Source organism: Rhea pennata, chromosome 1 (genome assembly GCF_028389875.1).
Source record: "Rhea pennata isolate bPtePen1 chromosome 1, bPtePen1.pri, whole genome shotgun sequence".
NCBI classification, from domain to species: Eukaryota; Metazoa; Chordata; class Aves; order Rheiformes; family Rheidae; genus Rhea; species Rhea pennata.
In genome coordinates this window covers 36,162,164-36,187,724 of record NC_084663.1, presented here as the reverse complement: position 1 = coordinate 36,187,724, position 25,561 = coordinate 36,162,164, and the positions used below count along the sequence as shown (strand labels likewise).

Below are 25,561 nucleotides of genomic sequence, written 5' to 3'. Positions count from 1 at the left end.
ACTAGTGGAGCTTCACTGCCCAGCAAACCCTTCCTCCTTGACAACTTTTCTATTGCTGCATTTCTTTGGAGGCTGCTGTGGTTATGAACACTGCTTGCACCCTGGAAGAAACCTGAAACAGGGAGGTTTCTTATTTACTCTAGACGTTGACTTAGAGTTTGGGGGAACGCAGACAGACCAGGGAAAGAGGTGACACTGATGCTGTATGTGACGTACCTCACTTAGAACTATGCAGAAATCAAGGTTTAGGGGTTGTCAACCAGGTACTTTTCAAAAGCACTGAATTCCCTTTAAGAAAAAAAAATAAAGAAATACTCATTTTTGTATATTTTTATTTTCAGGATGAATAAGAGATATTTACAGAAAGCAACAAAAGGAAAACTGCTAATAATAATATTTATTGTAACACTGTGGGGGAAATTAGCATCTGGTGCAAATCATCATAAAGGTAAGAAATTCTGCTCTGTTTTGTTATATTTTTGTATATGTGTCTCCTATCACCAAATTCAGAAGTATCCAGTTTATGGGACCTATTCTTCCTTATGCTTATTTGTGAATCCTGGTTCTAGTCCACAAATCAGTGTCAAGGGAGGAGAATTTTCAGTGAACCTTTTTTTTTTTAATTTCCCTGAGAATTTAAGTATTTCAGTCCAGTTTTCAGCATTGTCTGATTTTAGCAACTTTTTGGTCATTTTTTAATGCTTGTGCAGTTGAAATGACGGTAAAGTTGACAGTAAAAGAGGATGGTAAAGTTGAAAAAACAAATAATTAAAAACGCCTCTCTCCTAAAAAGAGATACCTCAAATAGTACCTATATGTGCTGCAGATGAATTCCTGGAATGAGTCGTGGAAGGAAATAGTCTTTAGTATCACGAATGCTGTATGTGGAAAGGCAACTTTGTGGAGAATGTGTGCTGAATACAGTTGTCTGTTTGATCACTAAAAAAAGACCTTTGCTTTCCAGTATTGCCTGTCACCTTGTGCATGCCAGTGCTTCGTCTAATACTGGACCAGCAATTCTAGTAACTTTCACAATGTGGAATTTGTTTCCTTCTGGCTGTTCCAGCCCCTAAAATGTGTACATACAAGGCTTGACAATGTCTAGATGCCTGTAAAAAGCTCTCCTTTCCTATTTTCTTTCCTCTTTTTGGTGTGTGGCTGTGTGTGGCTGTGGGCCCCTAATGCAAGGGACAAGCTCCCAAGATTCTTGAATTAATATCTTCTCATAGGCAACTATAACTTAAAATGTGATGTACAGTATAATTTGATTTTAAAATTCATTCCTCATCTTCGTCTCGTGTCTGTTGACTGTTCGCTCTCCTATTCCAAATGGAATAAGCTGTATCAGCTTCAGTAAATTAGGTGCGGGGTATGAACATTACTGAGTGCTAAGGAGTTAAATATCAGGGAATGATGCTAATAAAACAAGTCAGTCCATCTCTCTATGTTAATTTACATTTTATAATGTTCCCTCTCCTGTAGGATTTTCTGAGCAGTTATTTTATATACCTATCTGCTAGATGTTTTTCTGCTGTGTGGAGATATTTTTCTTAGAGATATCTCACCGGTTAAAGACTTCAGGATGCAGAGACTCGTTCCACAAAAATCTCTTGTGAGTTGTGATTTGGCTGCAGACAAAACAGGTTCTGATGTGATGCTGCAGGCCACTGGAGGTGGCCATCATGTCAGATGGGATCTGTGCTGCCACCCTTTACTCAGCCTGTTACCCCCTGGAACGAGGATATGGGTTTGTACTGTGGCTTTTGGTTTGGTACGTTCGTTGGAAAAGAGCCAAAGTATCGCAGCCTGGATTCAGACTTCTTTTGTATTTGATTATCTTTCTTTAAAAATCAAAAAGCCCATATCCAGATCATTTTCATTGCATCCACAAAGGCTGGCCAGGCTGTGTTTGCTTCAATCCAATTTAAACTTTGCCAAACTGTTTGCCCTTCTTTTTAAAAACTGATGAATAAAAGCTGTCACCTAGTATTTCATGGGAAAAAGATAATCTCAAGGACTTTTGAGGGAATTAGTGCTTCAAAATTGAGAATCAAATGATCCCCCACCAATTTTAGCTTTTTAGATGTATTCATGCAGAGGAAGCCCCAGCAGAGCTATACTATTTATTATCTGGACATTACTTGGCATTTTGAGCCCCAGCCTTAGAGCAGAAATAACTTGAAAAATATTAAATTTGATGTTTTTAGATTAAAAATATGCACACAAGCCCCCCTATAAAAACAGCTTACTAGCCCTAGGGACTTCTTTGCATTCCTATAGGGTTCTTCTTTTTCTTTAAGTTATAACTTTTCAGATCTTTAGCAAAAATATATGAAGAAGTCTTGCAGGGAACAATAAAAAGAAAAAACATGACTTGAGTGTTTAATTTAGAAAAGCAAGTATTGTACATGCTCAGGTTCTTTTAGAAAGAAAAAATATGCAGAAGGATTTTGGCTTGTGGATTTAGTAGGTCTGCAGAGCAGCTGCACTCTTCATATACGAGGGGATTTTTTTTAAGGCAGAAATCATAGTTAGGCAGCTCAGCTACCATTCATTTCAAAAGAAACTGAGGGTTTAACTTCTCATTGTGCCAAAGAAAATCTTCCCCCTACTCTACTAACAGAAAAGGAACTAAGGTACAGTCAAGAACTTGACACTCTTCACCTTTTAAAATACACCTTTTAAAATGCAACAACTTCCAAATACTGAGAAAAGTGAGAGTTTCTTCAGTGATAATGATCCCTTGCATCATTAATCTTCATTTACAGAAGTCTCTACCAACATACTGACATGACAAATTCTAATGACTTTGAAGGAGCCCCTACAATTTCATAGATCAATAATCTACATTTAAACAGATCTTTACTTTCCTATTGACTTAAGTCATATTATGCATGAGTTGCATCAATTCTTAAACCCTTTTCTTTTCTCTGAAGGCTACTGTAAAAGAAAAAAAAAAGAAAAAGAAGAAGGAAAGGTCATTAATGTGTGAAAAAATTGTTTAATGAGCATGCTGCTCTTCAGACAGACTTCAGCAGTGATTTAAACATCTGATTTTGACAAGACCATCTCTAGGTTTATTGCACTTATTTCAGGGATATGTCACAGATGAGAAATTCCAGGTCAGTAGCAAGAAAAACGAAGGTCCAGGCGAGGCATGTAGGACCAGACTCTGAGACCCAGGCTGAAGCCGCAACCACTAACGTTACAATTAAATAACGTTACTAACGTTGCATTTTAGATTAGCACTCTTTAGTGTCAGATGAGTGGTAGGTAGATCTATCCTTTCTGTTAAGAAGCCCGGTTTGGAGATGCTTACGTTCCCTTGTTACCTTGGCTGATTGTTACAGGTTCATCAGTCCGGACTAAAAGTCTAATCACCGAAAGAGATGAGAGCTCACAGACTTTAAAACAAAATGCAAAGCTCACAAGCTCACTTTTTCTCGCAGTAGGATTGTGAGTTGGCTTGTGTTGTCCATGTGTGTGTGTACACTCTTGTATTCCATTTATCCTATCTTCTAAAAAGAAACAGTAATTCTGCTTTTTCCTTTACACTTCTTTGGGGGGCTCTGGTACTACAGTGATGTGAGCCTTACCTGAGCCTGCGTGTCTACAAATCAGTCTGCAGTACTAGATACATTTGTGCCGCGGTAGCTGTGTACAAGACAAATAAAGAATGGAATATCAATCTCCAAAAGGATGTTGTCAAGGTTATGCATCTAAAAACTGATCTACCTCGAGGGTGGCTCTAACTGAAAGACTTTTACTCCAAGAAATCCATAAGGGCATTTTATTATCAGGCCGATCTTGATCCTTCTCCTCCTCACTAGCCCTTGGAAAACAAATAAACTTGTGCAAATATATAGTGTTCACTGACAGAGATGGCAGGCAGGCATCAGTTCAGCATCACTGCTTGTTTGCTATTTCTATCATAGGGAACATGAATTGATTTGGTGAACATTGTATCACAACTCATTTTTAAGGATTCAGCTAGAAGGAATGGTCCTTTTGAGAAAGAAATATACTGACAGCCCCTAATAGGCACTCTTTTTTAAGCAAAAGGCTACTGTGAGATGCAGTTCCTACCCTACAACTAAACACTCTCTCAGAATTAGGACTTTGAACATTTTTGATTAGGAAAGAGCTTTTTTTTACACTCATAATGCCATAAAGTGATCTAGCTAAAAAATTAACGATGGTTTTGAATCTGAGTGTAGTCTAATAAACTTCACAATGCAAAACAACAAAAATTTTATTGAATTTTAACACCACCGGACAATTTTCTAAAAATACTCCTAATCATGAACTCCTACTTTCCAGAAGAAATTTGTTACTCAACCAGAAATCACTCCAGGTAGATAAATAAAGCAATTGATGATTTTTGGACTTAATAGATGAAATTGATAATTTATTTTCATTAAAAAAATGTGCAAAGACTCATTCAGCTAATGTTGATCATATAGTTAAAACATTTTTTTTAAAAAAGTATGATTATACTCCTTTTAAACTTGCCATATTGTACATATACATGTAACTTGTAACATGTTGTACATGTACATATACAAGGTTTTTGATGAGACTGCAGTTAGTGTGTAGCCTGACTGCTAGTAGGCTTGGGTGTAAGATTTAGTCTCGGAAAACTCTGTATGCTTTTCTGATGTGGAATTGCTACTTCTCCATGTCTGTTGACTTGCAGTAAATTAGATAGAAGTTTGAGGAAATGTCTTACTATTCATAAGGAGAAAACGAATCTTGGTTCCTCCTTGCAGAGGAGCAGCTATTCTAAAGTCCAACTGAACAAAAGAGCAACTAAGCCTTTGCTGCTGCTAAAACGATGGCAGGAAGAGGATCTGAACAAAACGTCAGATGAACAAAGGTGAAATTTCACTCAAATTCCCACCTCCAGCCCCAGTGAGATAGTTAATAGAGACTGCTATTTAAAAGATAATATTTGGTATTACAACCGTATTGAAATAAATAAGGCCAGTTTGTGCGAGAAGATTATCCTTTCTAATTAGATTACCCTTCCTGCATACATCTGCCTCTCTTAGCTGCCTTGCTGGGGCAGGAGCACTGCTGATATCAGTGTTGTGATCAGGTGGGACATGGTCGCTACCACACCTGTGCCTGAAATTTGGGTGATATGAAGCAAGATACCCAACTGTGGCAGTAATGTGCTCCTGCTTTCAGGTGGTTATGATTTTGACTTGGGTGGACCTTCCTTCATTAGTGGTCATTCTCCCTGATCACAAGGTTTCTTTTGTTCTGTGAAAAGAGTACAAACAAGATGTGCAGGACAGTCATGACAGGTATAAGCAACTGGCCAAAAATGTTAAGTTTTTGTAGAACTGAGTCAGAATTGCAGTTTAGTTATATATAATATATATAATTATTATTCCTAAGCACCTTATTTTACCCTATATATAGTTAAAAATAGTACCTATCTTACAAGTATCTTTGAATGACTCATCATTGCAAGAAATCCATAAGGGATAAGGTCAGCCCTGCGTGACCCTCTGCACTGTGGAATTGATTTGTTCTGAAGAGAGTTAATATAGCACTTTGTTAAAAGGTGGGCAATGACCTGTGTGCGTTCTCTCAAAGCCCTCCTACCTGTTTCATGCACAAGGGGCAAAATTCGCTGGTGAGTTAGGACAGCTGCTTAGATGGCTTAATGGCTTATGCCGTATTCATTGCTCCTTTACATCTCTAGAGTGGCACAAGAGACTTGAGGCATACTAGTGTAATGCTTTGCAAACTGTCGGTGGTGTGAATTGTGCTTTAAAGATACAGTTAGTTGATCCTTTGACTCTTGCAATAGATTTTCTTCTAGCCAAACTTTCTTCTGTCAGTTATCCTCTGACTGACATTCATATAGCTACCTGTGTGTAACTCTATTATTATGCATGTGCTTCCATGTTCAGCACGGATGTTATTTAACATCTAGTACCAATATGCACTTCCTGGGCAAAATCTTATCATCAGAAGTATCATACATTACAAGCACGGGTACACGTACCTTGGAAGTTTAATAAAAATGATACCTAGGTGGAGAAGCTTCTCAGTGCTGATGAATAGTTCTGATTATTTGTCTTCCTGATTTGCTGTTTGCTGTACATTTTAAATCTGAAGCAGCAGAGTGGAAGAATGATTGTTTGCCTTGTGCTCACTGCTTGCTTCAAACCAAGTGAAACCATCTTGAGTGGTCTAGGAGAAAGGCTCCTGAGGGCATGTTTGGTCAGGTAGAAAAGGAGAGACCAGCTTGCAAGAAGCCTACAGCAAGAGCAAAGACTGGGAGACTGCTGAGAAGATCAATGAGCAGACAAGCAGCTAGGCTTAGGAAGTGATGGGAAAAAATGGATCTTAAGGAGCCAGAGGCAACTGTATGTGGGGTTTCTGGTCTGAGGGCAGCCTTGGACAGAAGAGCCAATGCCACATGCTCATAGAGGGCAGATTTGTTTACTGATTCTTCTATTTCTGTTCAGCTTTATTCTGCACCACTGAGTTTTCTCTGTTTTAGAGTATGTTTTTGAGTTTATATAATGATGATTTTGGATTCAAAGTCCTGCTGAGGTTTTGCCTCTACCTTTGTCCTTCCTATTGAAGATTTTTCACTACGTAGAATGCAACATTGATAAAGCAGAAATAGAGGATGTTTACATTAAATGTTAAAACCAATAATTGGTTCTTGGTGCAGAAGACAGAAACCAGATCAAAGAAATCTCTTCTTCCACCTAAGCGGTTTAACCACTAGATAACCATGCATTCCCTCTTGTTCTCCTTCCTTCCTGAAGGAGTCCTGCTGGAGGTAATGACATTCTTTGGGGACACAAGAAGTGCAGTTTGAGTCTCTCTGAGCTGAAGGGGGTATTGAATGTGAATCTCCTACTTTCATAATATGTACTCTAATGGAAAAGGTATGCAGCAACAGTACCATTACTTCATCAGTTTGAGCTTTTTTAAAGTGCCTATACCATAATATGTGGTAAGAGATCTGACCCTGTGGGTAAATCTTAGCTGTTCAACATGCATCTTGTGGATACGTGGGCCTATCAAAATGTGTAAAATTTGTTCTGCGTATTGCCAGGTTCTTGGCTAGTAGGAGAAAATCATCAAATATTTATGTGAGGGAAACTGCAAACAAGCACAGAAATATATGTGGAAGCTTTAGGAGCTACCAGGTGAAGCTGGGAGAACTCTAAGGGTCTGTCCAAATATTAGATGGAGGCATCCGTTCTTCTCTTGTTCTTCTCCTGTCAGTACTGTTTCTTCAAAATCTTTTGTCATATTTGTTAAATGTATTCAAACATGGATAATATTATCAGTTGTGGAAATTGTCCCAGAGATAGATTCTCTTAAACAAGAAAGCTTTGTCTGCAGCTTTCACAAACTTAATTCTGGGTGCAATTAATGTTTAAATATAGAAACAAAGGAATATGATAGTCATTTTACTAGGCAAGGGGAAGAAAGCTATTAGATGTGCTTATCTAGCTTCGGCATTAATTGAAAATTTCAGTTATATCAGGATCAGAACTTGATCCTCAAATTGCCATTTACTTGAAGATAAATTAGAACACCAGTCAGTCAAACACTTTCATATCAGTATCTGTCATTACAATCTAAAATGTTAATACAATATCTGTTAGAATTCAGTAGATAACATTTCATGGCCTTTTGCCAGACCATAATAAAAGAATTAATTCTCTCCTGTTGCCAAAATGCCAATAGCCATGATGGTTCAGTGGGACATAGGTGCAATCAAGAAAATAGCAGAGTTATGCCTGTTTATTCTCTGCCTTGCTGGCTCTGTCACAGTAAATAGTAATGCCTAGCTATTTTGTGCCTATTCTCATTGCCAGCTTGAGGATTAAATTTGCTGTCCATAAGGCACCCATGGAGAGAGATGGTGGAGAGCTGCAATAGGATATCATGCATTTTCCTTTATACTCATCAATTAAAAATATTTCTGTTTTGCAAGAATTATAATTTCTTGATGCTCTTCTAGGACAAATAAAAATGAATTGCATAAAATTATTTTGGGCCTAATCCTGTAATATCAGTGTGAAATTTTTATTACCTTTCCATGAATAAGTACATACAATCTCTTCTGTATACATTCAGAATTTGTGTTGCAGTGGACAAGGAGATGGTAGTGTAAAAGATTATAGTCTTGTAAAAGCTATATACTTAGTTTATTTTACAGTTAGAAATGCCAGACTTTTTAACATTTTTCAGTGCTTTTATTTATTAATAATGTTATTTTCCCTTGATGAGCTAGCTCAGCAGTCAGCAATATTACATTCTTTAGCTGATTTCCATATTGGAAGATTAAGCTTTCCCTTCCTTTTTGTTCAAAAAATATTGTAAGGCGTTAGGGCTGATAAAGCAGGGTGCTATGTTTATTCTGTTGTTACTTCCTCTCAGCATGAGTAAACATATTGGCAGGTCCATAATTTTGGAATAAGATCTACTTTTCCAATTTCATAATTTTTGGTTTAAAATTACTACTGTTGATTTGTTATGTATTCTAAATAATGCATTCAACTAGATTCCTTTATTCTCAAACCTGAGAAAAGAGAGTGCTTATGTTATGATGCCACAGTTTTGATTAAACCGATAAAAATAAATTGAAAAGTTTTTTAGCCCCCTAGGTAGTTATCCTCATTCAATTAGTCTCGTTTTAATGGCACCACTTTCTTGAAACTGATGATCAGAATTTTTCCTATTGTTTCGTTAATTTGTTACATGCTAAATTAATATGGAACATTCATTTGAATCTGAATACTAATTGTTATTGGAATTCATGTTGTTAGCATTTTCAGATTGAAAATATTATTTCTCTGGGTTGACAGTTATAGTATAAGTTTCTCATTTGCCTAAATATAAATTGTAACATAGATAATGTCTCAAATCAAATTTTCCTTAGAGTAGAAAAGGAAAGAGGTCGATGTTAGATGCAACTGTGATCAGGGCAGAAGAAAAAAAAGGAAGAGGAGCATATACCATGCATATGCTGGTATACACTGCACACCCATGTTAAATCATCCTACTCAAAGACAAGAGAGGTTAAGGCATTTGTGCTTCGAAAATTTCATCCCAATTGGAGATAATTTCTATAGCATCCAGAGGATATGTTAATCCACCTTTTGTCCGCATTAATTTTCTGCTGATGATGTCTAAAGTCTATGCCCTTCTCTCTTGACACTATTCACTGAATTTACTCTGTACCAGTGAAGTGATTACTTGTACAATGTCATATTTTAGAACAGATGCTCTTTAGTCATACAAGTGCTAAAGACACGTTCAGAAACAGACAGCTATTTTGGAGAATAGTTTAAGAAAAATCCTTTAGGTGCTTTTGGGTTGTGATCTATAAGGTTTCTTTCTGAACCGAAGTTTTTAATTATCTTTAGAGGTACAGGAGGAGGAGAGTTTTACCATTTTAATGCTCCTTAAGACAATCTTCACTGTAGTGGAGAGTCGTGAATGGGTCTCATCTGTTCTAAAAATCAGGGTGTAGGTCTGAGCCCAAGCTACACAAAACAACAGCCCCAAGACAGCATAAATGCTTGCCTGTCTCTGTGCATGCATAAATGCTTGCCTTTGCATGCAAAGCTATGAGGAACTTGGAAGAAAGAGAGAAGTGTAAAGTCATCAGTGATGAAATAACTTTTTGTGGATCTTTTCAGCATTTTTAAAATGCTTATTTATTTATGGGAGCTTTACAAAATACTGGGTGCTTTTCAAACATAACTGAAGACTCAAGGGATTTTTCACAACATCTGGTTTAGGCATCTCACTTGGATGCTCTGAAACACCCTTCAGAGTGCCTTTCTTGCACAGACTGGGAATTCAAGCTTTCAGTCTAGGTGCTCTGAATTGCACCTCAGTTTCCCAAAAGTATATAATGTGGATACTTCCCTGAATTCGTATACCGACGTGCTTGCAAACTATTGAAAACCTTTGGAACTTCTTTCTCCTGTTCCAGAGTCATAATGCCCAAATAAAATTGTAAAGATCTTATTTTATTGCTGCTGTTCATATGGAATCTAATCTTGCATTTCAGAAGTCAATGGAATTTTGTCTGTGATAGATTCATTTATATCTGTATGTCATTTCTGCAAATGTCATTTTGTTTTGTGAAAAAAAGTTTTGATTTTAAAGCTTGGATTTGGCACCTTTGTTCCCTATCTCCTTATTAAACTAAAATACACAAAAACACAAACATACAGAAGAATTTTTGAAAGCTACAGAGGGGTGTTACTGCATTTTGATCTTCCAATTAAAATGTGGAAACACCATTTGAAAGAGAGGTGACTGTGACCATGACTTCCTGATATAGATGGGAGCAAAGCTATGGAATACCTAGAGGAGAAGGTAGGCTGGCTTGGGATTTCAGATGACAGGAAGCAGGAAAATCATAAAAGAGCAGTCTGCTTTGTGTAGCCTTCTTTCACCAGGCAGAGCAAGAGCTCTCTCCGTAGTGGTGAGGAGGCTGAGGCAGGAGCTGCCAAGTCTGTCTTGTTCTTTTTTTCCCCATAGATTTGTATAACTCTTGTACTGAAATTGTTCTCAAGTAAATGTAATAGACTTAGAATTCCTTTCGCGAAGTGCTTCTGGCTTCAATATCAAGTGTCCTTGAATGACTGAAGCATAAAGCCGAGCGCGTGGGGTGTTCTGGGTGAATGCAGAGCTGCGGAATGGCTATGCCTGAAAAAGTTTCCTAAGACAAACGCTAATCTTGGGTGCATTGTGTCATCGGATTTTCAGCTTGAACTGGTTCAGCTGAGTCTTTGCTCCAGGAATATGTATGAGGTGAGAGGTAGGGCTTGCAGGGGGCTGACTGAGTTGCGGTGGGGTTCAGCATTATTCTGGATCCTGAATTTGAACCCAAGTCTACAGGTCTGATGAGAGGGGAGCAGGGACAGATCAGTTAAGCCTGTGATACAATCTCAGTGAAAAGAGTGACTCATAGAAAAGACTGAAAACAGCATCAGATTCATTCAGTGAGCTGAAAGGCTAAGGAAGGTGAAACTTGAAAAAAAGAAAAAAGACAAAGGGCGGATATTATTGCAGTTATTGCAGTTATTGTAGTTATGAGCAACAAAATGCAAGGATTAAAAGGTAAAAATTTAGTTTAAGGCTTTGCTTGATTTTGATATGCTAATGTAACTTTACTAGCAATAGACTACGAGGGCTAAGCTTTCAGCTGAGCTGCATTGGCATGTGTCAGATTAACTGTGGAAACTTTGTGAAATGGAACCCAGAAGGTATGCTGAATGCTAGGCACCACAGAGTGAAAAGTAAATATACTTTGAATGACTGAATGTTGAGAAAATAAAGCATCCAGAAGAAATGGGAAATTTGGATTCTTAATTGCATCATTCACCCCAGAACATCTGCCAGAGATATTAAGAGCAAATATAACTGTATGTGAGAGAATATATAACTTTATATAGGGAAGGAGGAAGGATAATATTGTGCCATCTTGTTACGCTGTGGCACACTGTGCATATGAAGGCTGTGTAAATCTCTTCTCTTTCTAGTTTTGGTTAAAAGCATTTCAGGAAAATAAAGGGACAGTTTCCATGCCTATATTTACTTTTTCTTACTTCTGTAATATGGGAAAATCCAGACAAGGCTTGTCTGTCATTGGAATATAATCCACATTTTCTCATATTTTGTCCCTCGCCATAATGCTACTGAAGAGGTGGGTTGCAAAAGACAAAGGGCATCGTTTAGAGGTTATGTCCTGCAAACAGCTGAGAACAGAATTAATCCTTCAGCTTACTTAGGCCACTCCTGTCGATAGTATAGCTTAGAAGAGCATGAAGACTCCTTTGCTCTTTGCTGTCACACCAGCCCTGGGTGACTGCCGGTATGCAGTGTGGTCAGGCTCAGCCTCATGGCCATACCTTTAACGTGCCTAATGTTTAGATAAGAAGATGAGATGGGATGTAGATAGCTAAAAAGTTCTCACTGAGGAACTAGGAGGATCCCCGGTAAGCCAGTGCATTAAGACAGCGTTCACCAGCCTTATTGCACGCCTTTCTTGACTTTCCGATTTTTGTTTTCCATCATAAGACTTTGTTTTCTGCTTAAGGTCAGTACATATTTCCCATCCCTTTTCTATCATATTTGTCCTTACATTTTTTCTGGGCTTACTCTGAAAAACGGCTTATGTAGAGGGAAAATGTTAAAGAACTCAACTACCAAAGATTAAGTAGGTACACCATACTTTACAAGTCTAAAATAAACCCTACATTTTAGAGAAAAAGAAAGAATTTTTAAGCTGGTGTCTTTTTAAATTTTCTTTTAAAAAGTAAATACCAGATGGACTAGTGCAAATTATTGCCTATAAAAATGCCATATTCTAGAACAGCTGTTCTTTAGTTAAAGTGCCGAAGAAATATTCAGAATAAGTCAGCTATTTTTGGATATGGCAAAACACAAAAATCTTGTAATTATTTTGAATTAAGATTGCTTTTAATAGAATATCAATGTTTTATGTCCATTTAAAACTTGAGTTTACAGCAGAAAGTTAGAGGAAAATTCAATTATAGTAATCTGAAGGAAACATGAAAATGGTATTTTTAAATCATACTTTCATTTTTTTTCATGTGTTTTATTTCATGAAGGGCCAAATTTTACCCTCATTAATATTTTTTCATCTTTTTGAAATAAACAATGGTAGACTGTTGGGTACTATTGACAGTAAATACTGAAAGTACTTCTAGAAATAATTAATTTGCTTAAACAAATATCTTCCTCAAGTTTAGTTCTTGCCTCCGCTTTCAAACATAACTCAGTCTAATAAGTGTTATTTAACCTGTATATGTAATAACTCTTGCGAAGAACCCACATTTACAACTATCATGAGAATTTGGTCCTGAGCTAAACAGTGATATAAGGAAAAAAATGTGAAAAACTCCACTCATCAGCCTGATCTTGGCTGCCAGAAAAACTTTCTCCAAAATCTGTTCTATTGTCTGAACAGATCTGTGGGAGTGATTTTAACCTAATTTGCTCTTCTGCTTAGTGCTGGGAATACAATAGTCTACACTTAAACCGCATTATGACCCACACTAAAAAACATGAGAAATTGCCAAATTATGGCTCATCCTAAATACAGTCACTGTATCCTGTAGGAGAGGAGTGTTAAACTATAAAATATCATTCCATTTCCCAAAACCAAGATCATCTATGGGCAACAATCTCAACAGTTTTTAATGAAGATTTTATGTTTGGTATTTCTTTTGTACCTTTTTTATTTTATGAACAAATCGTCTAGTTTAATATCTAGAAAAAATAATAATTAAAGAAGAGAGATGGGAAACATGAGATTTCTTTCTTACAGACAACCTTCAGAAAATATTTGGGACTCTTTCTGTGTCTCTTTAATAAAGTGAATTGTCTACAATAAGGAAGTAAATAGTGATATATTTTAAATCCAAGAAATCTATCTGAGTCCTCTAAGTTTCTTTTTTTTTCTTTTGAAGGAGAAAGTTCACTATATAAAGAGAGCTTTGAAAATCAGTCTAGATATGCTGCTGCCCTAACAGGTAGCATTTTAAAAGCTCTGAAATAGTAGCTAAGGGAGTATATCTCTCAAATATCCTTCTGCATCTTCCTTTGACTTTAGTGTTATATTTGGCCCTGAATGTCACCCTGCTGCTGAGTCCTGGCAAACATCTGAGATCTTAGAGGTCAACTTTGCAGTGAAGGAAAAATCAGTGGATATATTCTAGATATATTCTAGATATATTCTAACTTGTTTCAGTTATTTACATACATCAATCCTGGCACATGCATGGTCATATAGCAGTGACCTTTTAGGCATGTTTCATTAGTGTAGTAATGCCAGATTCTCATGGGGTTTAATCTGCCAAAAGAAATAACTAACTGGAGACCAAGTCAAGAGCAAATTAATGTCTCTGCTGATGTAGCTCTTTTTGTTAGGGGTTTGTAGATCAAACCTAGGTCCCTGAGGGAGGAGTCTAATCTTGCTCACCTAAAAATTAGGTGCAAATACTCATCTATTCTCCCTGTAAACTCAAGAGATGTCTGTGAGCTGGGGGTGATTCTTCCTGTCCCAGAATAAGTAACTAAAATTGCTGGGCTGTATTTCTTTCTCAGGGTGCTTCTTGCTCTGCCTCTATATTGATTGCACAGGGACGGCTGGTTAGGTCAAATGTCAAAGCTGCAGATATCCAAGCTGTGGTGACGTGTGTCTTTGAGAAAACATTGCTTTCTTTTAGATGTTATAGTAAAATCATAAACGATGGTTTAAAGATCAGAAAGTGAGTAAAAATGCTAAGTTGTGTTGCTGTGTTTAAGCTGTGGCTCCTGCCACATTCTTACATTCTGTCTGTGATTGTATATGTAGGTATCTATGCATATATATATATATATAATACCTGATATAAACAAACGGAGATTAAACTGCAACAGTGTCTTCAGTTTGCAGGTTTGCAGATGCTGTTATGCATTATTTTTGAAGATCTGGACCTTACATGTGCCATGGACAAATTTGGTTTCTGTTCACTCAAGTGACAGCACATTCATATAGCATGTGTATTGTTGGACTCTAAAAATGCCTATTTGGAAAGGAAGTGTTGTTGAGCATACCACTCCCTTGAAAAGGTGATAAGGAGGATCAGAAATAATCAGCTAACTTCCATATTATGCAGCATATTTACAAAACTAATCATCCAAGTGAAGAGCAGTCACTAGCCATAAATATCAGAGTAGTTCTGTGTGAAATAACGGGTAACGCACAGTGTCCATTTACTTCTTCGCTGTGGTTTTTGCTCCTTAGAAGGAGTTCCTAGTTGTAATATAACTCATAGGCAGTGCAGTACTTTGACATAAAGAAATAGCTGCTGAAGCAAGGCTGTCCCAGTGAAACCTGGAAGGGCTAGCTCTCTCTGGCTGCATATTCCGTTTCTGATTTCCCCATTTTTTTTTTATTTTGTTTTACAATGCTCTGCTAACTACAGATGCACCTGGAGGATGTGCGCTAAGGTTGTTCTCAAGATTTCACTGACTTGTGACCCCGATGAAGATAAAACTCCCGCTAGATTTGTGTATGCCATCAGACAAGGCATCTCATGAATGGGGTTCTGTCAAGTCCTACAGTGCCTCCTTTGCTGCTCAGCTTCTTAAGGTGGTGAATTGAAGGGGAAGGCAATTCTTGTTTTGTTGACAGCCTTTCACCCCCAAAGGAAAATTGCGCTTGGCTCCCTTCAGAGCATATCAGTGCCACAGACCTGGACAGTTATTTATCATTGCTTTTTTCCGTTGTGGATATAAGAGCTAAAGCAGTAAAAATATTGGTAGTGAGTCAGTATAGATAGATACTCCTAAGGAGCTATGCGTAATTGCTTGGTTCCACATAACGGTTTGATCTAACCTTGAAAAGAGACTATGAATATTTATAAATGACCAACTCTTCTGTTGTCATTTATGACACGTTATTAGGCACTGCAAGACATATACACTGTACTATATGTACTGTACATGACATTCAGCTTCATACTCAGGACTTTGGAAGAGTCATATGTTAGCTATACCACAGATAATAATTGCTTATCAAATTACTGCTCTACCAGTATTTAAATCAAATTCAGACTGTTCAATGGGATCTGAGACCTGATGTTTTGAGGTTCTAATAGTGACCTCTATGATGAAAATCATATGTTAAAGTATCAAAAAGATCAAAGAATACAGAACCATAAAAATGTGTACAGTTTGTATACAGAAACTGTCATTTGATGTGCAAATGGTAATTTGCTTATACATTAAGTACTTCATTGCAAGTTCTGATTAGCAACTTTTGAATAAAAATTTCACCATTTTTTCCTTATATTTTCTTAAATTACTTCCTTAAGGTCCACTCCTTTCATCTTTCCCCTCGCCCCTTCACATTGGTAAGAAATATCTGAGAATTATGGGCACATTTTCAGTCTCTCCCTTTGCCACAAGCAGTCTCTTTGGCACTGATACCTCAGAGGATTCTTCGTTCCCAGTCTTTGAGGGAGCATTGCGCTGGGTCCCGTGAGAGGAGGGAGCAGCTGGGTGGTGAGCAGTGTGACAGAGGAGGGGCTGGCGAGAGGGAGGGAAGCTTGTCTTCCTTGAAGGTGGTGCCTTCACCACCCCTTTCAGCAGCAGCAGAATGCAGCAAGGCATCGTAGCCTTCCTCCTGCTCCATGGCATGGATGATTGGCAGGTCTGTGAGTTTCCTGTTCGGTGCAGGAGATTTGACCAAGCTAGGTAAATGTAAAATTAATTTCCTTACATTCTGCTCCAAGTTTACTTTTAGTAGTGCTGGAAGCCCATGCCCAGAGACTGCACAGAGAAGTTCTCTATGTTCTGCACTGGCCCCTCAGCAGCTACCTGGACATATGCAGTGCTTGGCTTATTCCTTGGAAGAGCAGCAACCAGAAGAAGACATGAGTTGGCCTGGCATGGTCTCTTGCATTCATCTCAGCTTGACAGGGTCCTAGGTGCAATGTACGAGCTGCTGTAGAGATAGAGGGTAAAATAACAAGCATGAAGCAATATCCTCATTCTTTGAAAAAAAACAGTACAATTATAATTTCTTTCTCTATACTTTAATTTTTAATAGGTTTCTCTTGAAGGCATGGATTGCTTCAGATGCTTTCATTACCTGATAATTTTTGTAAAATACACTTATAGAGTTCTGGGAATTGTGATATTTTTGCTGCTTCTGACTTTGGGTAACAATGAGAGAGAGATTTATTCTTCCTAACAACAGGATGTAACCTTCTGTTAACCAGAGTTCCTTCAGAAACAAGTGCCAGGGAGTCTGCTAGAAGCATTGTAAAAGATACCAGTTCAGCAAGCAGAGATATTTGAAAATACTATATACTGAGGATCCTTGAGCAAAAATACTCTTGATTGCACAGCCCTGTATGGTCCTCTTGCCAGTTTCTCCTCTTTTATTTTGCTTGTTGAAAAGTGCTTTCTTTTTCTCTTTCTTGAAGAATAGCCAGTTTCTTCCCAGACCATCCAGCTCATAGACTCTGTCTTGTCTAGATACTTATTGATTCATCATGCCTATAGCTTAGAGACTTGCTATTTATATGGAATCAATAATGTAGAGGGAAGGTTGTAGCAAGGGAGATCATTCTAAAAGAGGGGATTTCACAGGACTAGACATGTGCCTTGTTAGCAGTTTTTTTTCTAAAGGCCTGAGTTAAGTTCCTCCCCTGACTCTGCACTTCAAAGAGCTTGCCTGGGGCTCTACAGAAAGAAGCTGAAACTTAAAATTAAGATCTTTCTTTCAGATGGTGAACTGTGCACTGGGACATCCTACAGAGTTTCTCTTAGCACATTTAGGGAAGTCTGAAGTATTGTGGGGAAGTCCTAGAAGGCAGGGGTGGGAAAAGACAGGAAAAAGAAGTGTTAATGTAGTTTTCATCAAGGGAGGTATGCATATATGCACTTGCAGTTCATGGAATATTTTGAGGCAGATATCTTATATTTTGCTTTAATTGACAGGTTAAATGGAAATGCATTAGAGAGCTGCAAAAATGGTATGTGATGTACTGGAAAAAATGCATTATAGAATTAAAGAAGCTTTAAATTAGTTCAGATTTCCCATTCTACCTAGATATGAAAACAGATAAGGCAAAGCAGAACAGAGCCAAAACAAACTCTAAAAGAAAAAAATTAGCACACTCACTAAAACTCTATGTATGAAAAACAAGCAAACAAGCAACCAACAAAAATCCAAACAGTTTTAAATGTGGAAATGTGGAATTTAAAAAATTAAAGGTTTTATATAGATAATTTTAGTTAAATTTCATCACATATGTGTGTATTGAATGAAAAATATTTACAGTATTGTATGGTATATTTTTGTTTAAATAGCCTTTAGAGAGGATTGGGTGCACACATTTACGTAACTGCTTTTCTGCATGGAAGATGGATATATGATGGGTCTGTATTGTGAATTTTATGTTTTGAAAAATTCTACAGAATAGGAATCTTGAAGCTGGCAGGATTTTCAGAAGTTCAACTTGACCTCATTGAGTGGATTATTTAAGGTCATCACTAAAGTCCCAAAGTTTCTGATACAGAATATATTCTAGATTTAATCAGCTTAATTGTTCTTCAGTACAGATGTTGCCTATTTAAACAACTGATGTTCAGGTACCTCCTTAGAAAAAAATATTTGTGCTGACAACTTTGAAATTTGTTACTTTCTCTTTATTCTTTTCTTCTGGAATTTATTAAAGAGATTCCAAATAAATCTGGGGAGCTGTTGCTCTTCTAACTTTAGAGAATCTTATTGGGGGTTAATAGGATGTGCTAAGCATCTTTTATAAAAAGACATAAAGACTTTGATACTCAAATTCATGGTAATATTTAGATGCTTAAATATGAACTGAACTTCAAATTATTGAGGTATACTAGCTAAATACCTTTCTGAACATCAACTAATCCTTAATTGTGGAAACAAGATCAAATATAAGCAACTAGTTGTGTGTTGAGATGAAAAAAAAGCCCAGGTCCCAGCAGTATCTTTCTTTGGGAAAAGCACAGTTGCCCTTCCCTAGACTTCAGCTGCTCACCTTGAGCCTACTGAGGTGCTTGAGCTATTTTCTAATAAGCATGAGAAGCCTGGAAGCTGATCAAAAGGACTATTGAATTTACTTCACCACCTTGTTACACTAAAACTATTTTATACAGACTCCCGTACACAGTACTTTTCTTAAGATGTTACTTTAGGTGAGGGCAACATGCCAGAGGGTCATTCAGATACTGGAGGGTTGGTGAAAGCTTTCTTTTCCTTTCTGATGCATGAGTGAAATCATGTTAATTTGTCATCTAGTAAAATGTGCCCTGCAACCATCTGGGTCAGCTGGAAAGAAAAGAAGATTAATGATGAGAGTCATCTAAGGAAACAGGGGAAACATATTTCCCATAAATTGTGTAAACTACAAGCTTCTGAAGCACTGAGACAGAGGAAAAAAATATGGGTTTTTTTGTAGTCTGTCAGATGCTGAAGACTGCTCTGAGACATGTGCTACTGCTTCTTGCTGAGTTGAGATATTTGGCAGAAGGCCCATAGAGAGAGTAAGAGAGAATAAAAAGTCTTTGTGCCAAATGTTCTTTTGAGTGCCTGAGAGCTGGATTGGTCTTTTTTTCTCTGGGAAATCATATAATTAGTAATCTCAAACCTCAGACTGTTAATTTACAAAATGCCTGCACACTTTACTGTATCGTTTGCTTAACATGTTTGATAACAACCTCAGAGATAGTGGGGCTTTTGACTTCTTGTAGTATTTATAAACCATGTCTCAGCCTGAGTGTTTTTATGTTGGTTCTACATCAGATTGTCTGGTGGATGGTGTCAGCCTACAGCAACTCAGAAAAAATGCAGCAAGCCTCTGAAAAACAGTGACTCACCTCCCTTTCTGGTCCACAAGGGAGCATGCAACCTTCGCAGATGTCAGTGCTTGTCCCTGTCTGCTCGACTGCTTAGCAAATGGGAAAGCTGTGATGCTGCATTTCCACCCGTGGCCACCCTGCCCTGCATCTCTACTCGGCTCCCACAGTGGGGTCCAAATAGCGACCCTGCCCTAGACCCCGACAGGGGCAGTTCAGCTCGTTGATAGGGCTGGGCAAACGTGCAGATACCTTTTCTGCTTTATCTGTTCCAGTGGGTGGGCATGTAAAGATCTGCAGGGTCCCAGATGATCAGTGCCTTTCCTCCTCCTAAATCTCACCTCTGAGCTCTCTGTGGTTGCATAAGGGGGCAATCGCCTGCTTTCAAAACTGAAAGTGGGACCCAGGGAGGGAAACAGTGTAGGCCGAGAGGGGATCATTTGAAAAAAAAAGGGAAATTATCCTTCAGGCTGCCTGACAATTCTACTGTGAGTTCCTGTGTCTTCAGTTAAAACTTTGCTATGAATCTGTCATTTGTAGCTACTGCCACAAGAAGGCCCTGACTTTAGTTAGAGAGGAGATAAGCTTATTTGACTAACAGTGGCTTATTCCTGCCAAAAGGCTGATTGAATAAAATTAGCCTCAGTAAGGCCATGAGGATAAATCAGATGGCTCCAAGCTCTCCAGGTCCAAGAGATTCTACGTGAAGTGCTCCATCTGTGGTTTTATGTTTGTAAAGATCGCATGCCCAGCTGGGACCATGCCAGCTTCTTGTGCTATACAGTATGCTTTTTTCTCACTCAGTGGAGATAACTCAATCCTCCAGTCCATTTCAGTGCTTAGATGATGCCATGGGAATATCTAAGGCTTGATCTCACTGGGTCATTAGCGAGCTCTTCTCTGGGGGAATGCTTACATTGTAGTTTTCCTTTTTTTTTTTTTTTTTTTCCAAAAGGGAAAAAGTCTTCCCAGACAGATGGCTATAACTGGTAGCTGGCAAACAAGCTGATGCATGAGATCTTTCTTTGGCACTGTGCAGAAAGGTATGCTTGGCAATGTGACTGTGGCAAGCCATTCATTAGCTCTGTTTTTAAAGGCTACCAGAGATGCTGTCAGCACAGTGTTGTCATATGAACTCTGCTTACCATCCTTCATCCAAGGGGACTAAGTGGGTTAATTGCATGGTAGAGGCAGCCCTATGAGAGGAGCTAGGCTAACATCTGCAGGATAAATACTTATCAAGAATTACTCTTGTAATTTTAGAATGGCGCTCTCAGGAGAAAAAATACCACACTGAATCCAAAAAGGCTGACAGAGGCTGCATTTAGCAGGATCTTTTGTGTATGTATTACCTACAGGTGGCAGTACAAAAGTAATCTATCCAAGCAGTCAGCTCTGGTGTTTAACAATTCACCTGAGAACCTGTCCCAGGATACAAGACCCAATAGAACAAAAGAGAACTGAATAGCAATGCTGTACTTTTAAGTAAAATTAATGGAACTTGTTCCCCACCGCTGTAAGCAGAGTGTAGCGTGCCTTCTGCCTGTTTGGACTTTATAACTGTCCAAGGTGACCAAGCAACTTTTAATAGCAATAGCATCTATGCAAGGTATGAAAATACGAATGCAGTAAATAAGATGTCAAAGGGCTGATCTGAAGGGGAAGGACTTGCCCACATCACAGCACTCTCCAAATCAAGCCAAAAAAGAGGTCTGCGTGGCCTACGGCCTTGGGGTGGGCCATTTGAACAGTGCAGCTCTCCTGTCTGACCCGCTGCAGTGCTTCAGTGTGTGCGTCTCTATAGCTATTGATCCTGGTAAACCACCTAATATGAGAGGATTATCCTGACAGTCTGTGTACGTTTCTTAAGAGCAAAGGTTGAAGGTTAAATGTTATTTTGCCAAATGTTGTCTCTGTCTTCCTTGCTTATTTCTTTTTTCCAGAAGATTTCTAATGCTCATATCTGTTAAAGGTTGCTGAATCCGGTAGCTGAATAGATGCGAGGCTGCTGCATCTCCTTATGCCTAGGTTCTGCCAGTAGCGATGCTGAGCATGTATGCGTTATGGACACGTGCAGATGAACACACAGGCACACAGACACTCAGGCACACAGTACAAAAGAGGCAAGCCCCACAGTTCAGTGAAGACAAAACACCAAGCCTTTCCTGGCATTAAAACACAGCAGTCACACAAACATGACAAGCAGCACAGACGGCACAATCCTGTGTCTCCTCTCCAGGACTAAACTCTGCTAGGGGAGAGAGATATGTATGTATATGTATGTATATACATGTACACACGCACACAATGTGTATCACTCTAGTAGCTGGTCTTAGACACTTAGCTTAACTAGTAGTTGGTCCCAGATGTGCTAGTGTCCCCAGCTGCATTCATTTGGATCAGTGAGCTGTGAGGTCTGTGCTCCCAGTCCAGATGCTGGCAATTAGATCCTTTACTTTACACCAACTAGTCCAGTTAGAACTTCCCTAGTATTCATGCATACCCCCTCGGGATAGAGAGTTCACGCACAAAAAAGATAGCTAGAAATAGGATATAATGAGAATATAGCTTGCAGTGATCAAGCACAGGGCTCAGCCAGACAAGTGTACTGACCAGCTCCTGTTTACACTAGACTGGCCCCTTTTGTCCTTCCCCTTTTATTTTCCCATACTTCTTCCTCCTTAATCCACCCTGATCCTCACCCTTCCCTATGCTTTGTCCTTCCATCTCATAATGAATCTCACACATTCCCTCAACTCCCTTAAACTATCCAATAATAAATTTTGCACAGTCCCCAAGCTCTATCCCCCCTGCAGCCCATAGTAGGTTCTATACCCTTCTAGGCAATAGGGGTCCAAATAGGGTCTAATACCCCCATCTGGTCTACAAGATGTTCTGGGGATGGAGTTTTGTGGGGCGTCTCACCTTGGTGGTTTTCCCATCAGGGGCAAGGACTCATTGCTGCCTTTTGTTAGCTCTCTACCCACTCAATATGGGACTGCCCAAAGCTAACTAATTTAAAGCAGATTTTCTGTTGCTCTCTCAAGGGCCATTGCACTGGTCCAGGGCTACTGGAGTGAAACCTGTCTCTGCCAGATTCCCCCTCTCTGCTGATATTTCCCCTACATTTGCCATGGGGTGAGATTTCATCAGCTTATCAGGGCCAGACTCAATTCCTATGGTGACTACCCACAGCCATTCTCCAGTGGAAGAACAGACATTTTTCTTTCTAACATTGCAAAGCTAAGGTGAGGGTAATTGTCACATGTTCAGTATTTGGTATTTGGAAAGGTAACGATCAAGAGACTCAAAGAACAGCATTTGTCTATGGAAATTTTTCTCTTTTCAAAGGAAAATTTGGTATTTGTTTTGAATTTTGTACTAGTTTTGAATTACATGAATGTTTGAATGCACATGACATCGATGAAATAAATATCTAAGTAACTATTTAAGCAGTCATGTGAAATATAGTAATAGAATGGAATAAGACAAGACAAAATTATCATTTTTTTCCTGCTGATTCTACAGTGCTACTCCAAGTGTCATCTGGAAAGTAAAGCAGCATGAGTGCCCTTCTTGAGATGCACCACAACCATAGCATGCTTCATTGTTACCAGTAAGGACACAGGAAAAAACAAAACAAAATAAGTAGATTTTTTTTCAGATTAAATTAAATATTTTGTTTTGAGAATTTTTAACATTGAAAAAGTCCTTTAAATATGTTTTAACATTTTCAGATATATTGTTAAGACATAAAAATCATTTTTTTAAATGTAGAAACAGTTATTTTTTACCTCTTCTCAGGATGTTAAGTTTTTGGTTCAATATGTTACCAAATTTGACTAGAATTCACAAATAGTTACATTTCTTGGATACTACTTTCATAGCAAATGAACCATTTATTAAAATGACAGCTCTAATGACAATTTAAAACATGATTTAGTAATCTTACTTCATCGTATTTTTTCAGCCACATAGCTGGAATATAAGTCATCATTCAATCCATCACTATAACAGGTACAGTATGTGCAATCATCAGAATAAGTACCTCAGATACAAATTCAGATACTACTATTGATAATGCAAAATTTTAACTCTGTCATTGAAATTCTGATCCCAAACTGTTCAACCCAAAGTCATTGGATTCAAAGAGCTTTTTATCAGATCCTTAAAATGTCGTCTTCTAAAGTTCATGCCAATGTAAATATACTAGCGTTTCTTTGGGAATCAGTGATTCGCTGCACGCCAGAGGTAATGAGATTATGACTCGTATGGGGAACTCTCTCTGCTTTTTCTGACTTTTGTGGTGCCAGTACTCCATCTGGTCTGTGGAGCAAAAGTGAAGGTGTACTTTGTTTTCAGTTCATGCAAGCAGACCTGAAGCTTGTATGCCCAAAAGCTCCTCTGATTTTTTCCACTTGCAGTAATGAATGGTCTAATAAAAAATTTTGCCTTTGACTTCATATTTCTTCTGTTTTTAGATTATCACAACTACAGCAATATCACCATCAGTGTTTATAGAGTTTGATTAAATTAAATTCACTTCCTTCCTCACTTGCAATCGGGTGGATATTAAAGAAGGATATTGAAATTAATCGAACGTGGGAACTGGTCAATATATTTCTTTTTGTATGTCTTTATCTATCCTTTAACAGGGAAAGCTTTCAAATCCTAGTTTAGCTGTGGTTGCATAAGATTTTGATTGCTTAGATGTGGCAGCTACTAACACTTATTAAACTATTGAAAAACTGTGCAACAGTACTCTGTGTGTATGAGAGAGAGAGATTTTGCAAGTTGATTTGTATGCTAAGACTGATGTGACATGTTGAAATTGCTGAAGTACAGAGGAAGGATATCGCACCATTGTTTTCCATGTCAATCTGTATGAACAAAGCAAATAGTCTGTGCAAAAAAGAAAACTCACTTTTTTTTCTAGGTCACTTAGCAGTAGTACAGTGATTTAGAACCAAATTTGGAAAATGGTATCTTCAAACCACTAATTTGATTTATTTTTCTCATATCAATGACTTCTTCCTCCCCTCCCACGTGTTTAAATATTGTGATGTAGAATATTCACTAATCACTCAGGCAAAAGGATGAAGCAGGTTGATAATCTGCTGAAATATTATGTGCTTTCCCTTGCAGATGGTTACTAAAAAAAGTAGTTCCATTATAGTCTTAAAGTAATTACTCATGTGGTTAAGGTTTACATGAATAAAGACTACTTATGTGAATATTTGAAAGACTGGGTTGCTATAATATTTCATATGGGACATCTTGCTGATTATACCCAAGATGACAAAGATGCCAAAGTCTATATAATATTAGATGTAATTTGGATTGAAATTCAAATTTGGATTTAAATTCATGGCTAAAAGATATTTCTGCTCATCTGTTTGATGCTGATCTGTTGCTTCTTGTTTCAACTAACGGTCTGATTTGTGAAGAGCTTTAAAAAACATGCAGACATGTGCAAATAAAGCTTTGCACACTTTAAATAATCTCTCTGATCACAGAGCAATTACCTAGAATATATAAAAAAAAGATAAATACGTGGCATGTGAGACTGCAGACCTGCAGTGCTTGTAAGCCGACGTAGAAACTAGTTTCTACAGAAGGAAGTGATGGTGCTCCCTGTCTCTGTGCCCAAAGCTTCAGGCTCCTGCTGCTGCTATCTGGCTCCTACTACTTCTCCATAGTCTCTGCACCTGGCCAGTTGTAGGAGCTTAACCTGTGGAGATGTAACCCTGCAAGAAAATGTGGATATTTTTTAACCAGTCTAAATCCCTGGCTTACTGTAAGGACCATCAAAGGGCAGTGTCAATGCAAGAAAGGGATGAAAAAGTATGTGAAGAGAGACAGGCATTCTCCTTTTTTAGTAGGTATTATTAGTTTAGCTGTATCACCCAACTGCTGTACCTGGGTCTTCACAGAGAGTATATGATAGGGCTTCATTTTGGACACATTTTTTTCTCATTCTGTGTACAGTGGCTACTACGATGATGAGGAGCCTGGGGCCTGAGGACAGACAGAATCTGTGACTTAATTTCGTGTAGTCCATGGCAACATGATCTTTTCCTCATTGTTAATGGCCAGTGTCTATGTTAACGCATGGCTTATTCAACTTTCAGCAAGGGACATATTC

General features: G+C 38.2%; 1 protein-coding gene across 1 annotated transcript in view; it reads left to right on the top strand.

The window, feature by feature from the left end:
- Positions 1–339: 339 nt before the first annotated feature.
- The window catches only part of TAFA2 (TAFA chemokine like family member 2), a 52,431-nt gene continuing 27,209 nt past the window's right edge, over positions 340–25,561 (top strand). Inside the window, exon 1 of the mRNA XM_062566977.1 lies at positions 340–448. Within this exon, the coding sequence (XP_062422961.1) occupies positions 343–448 (106 nt within the window). The 5' untranslated portion in view covers positions 340–342. The remainder of the gene's footprint in view (positions 449–25,561) is intronic.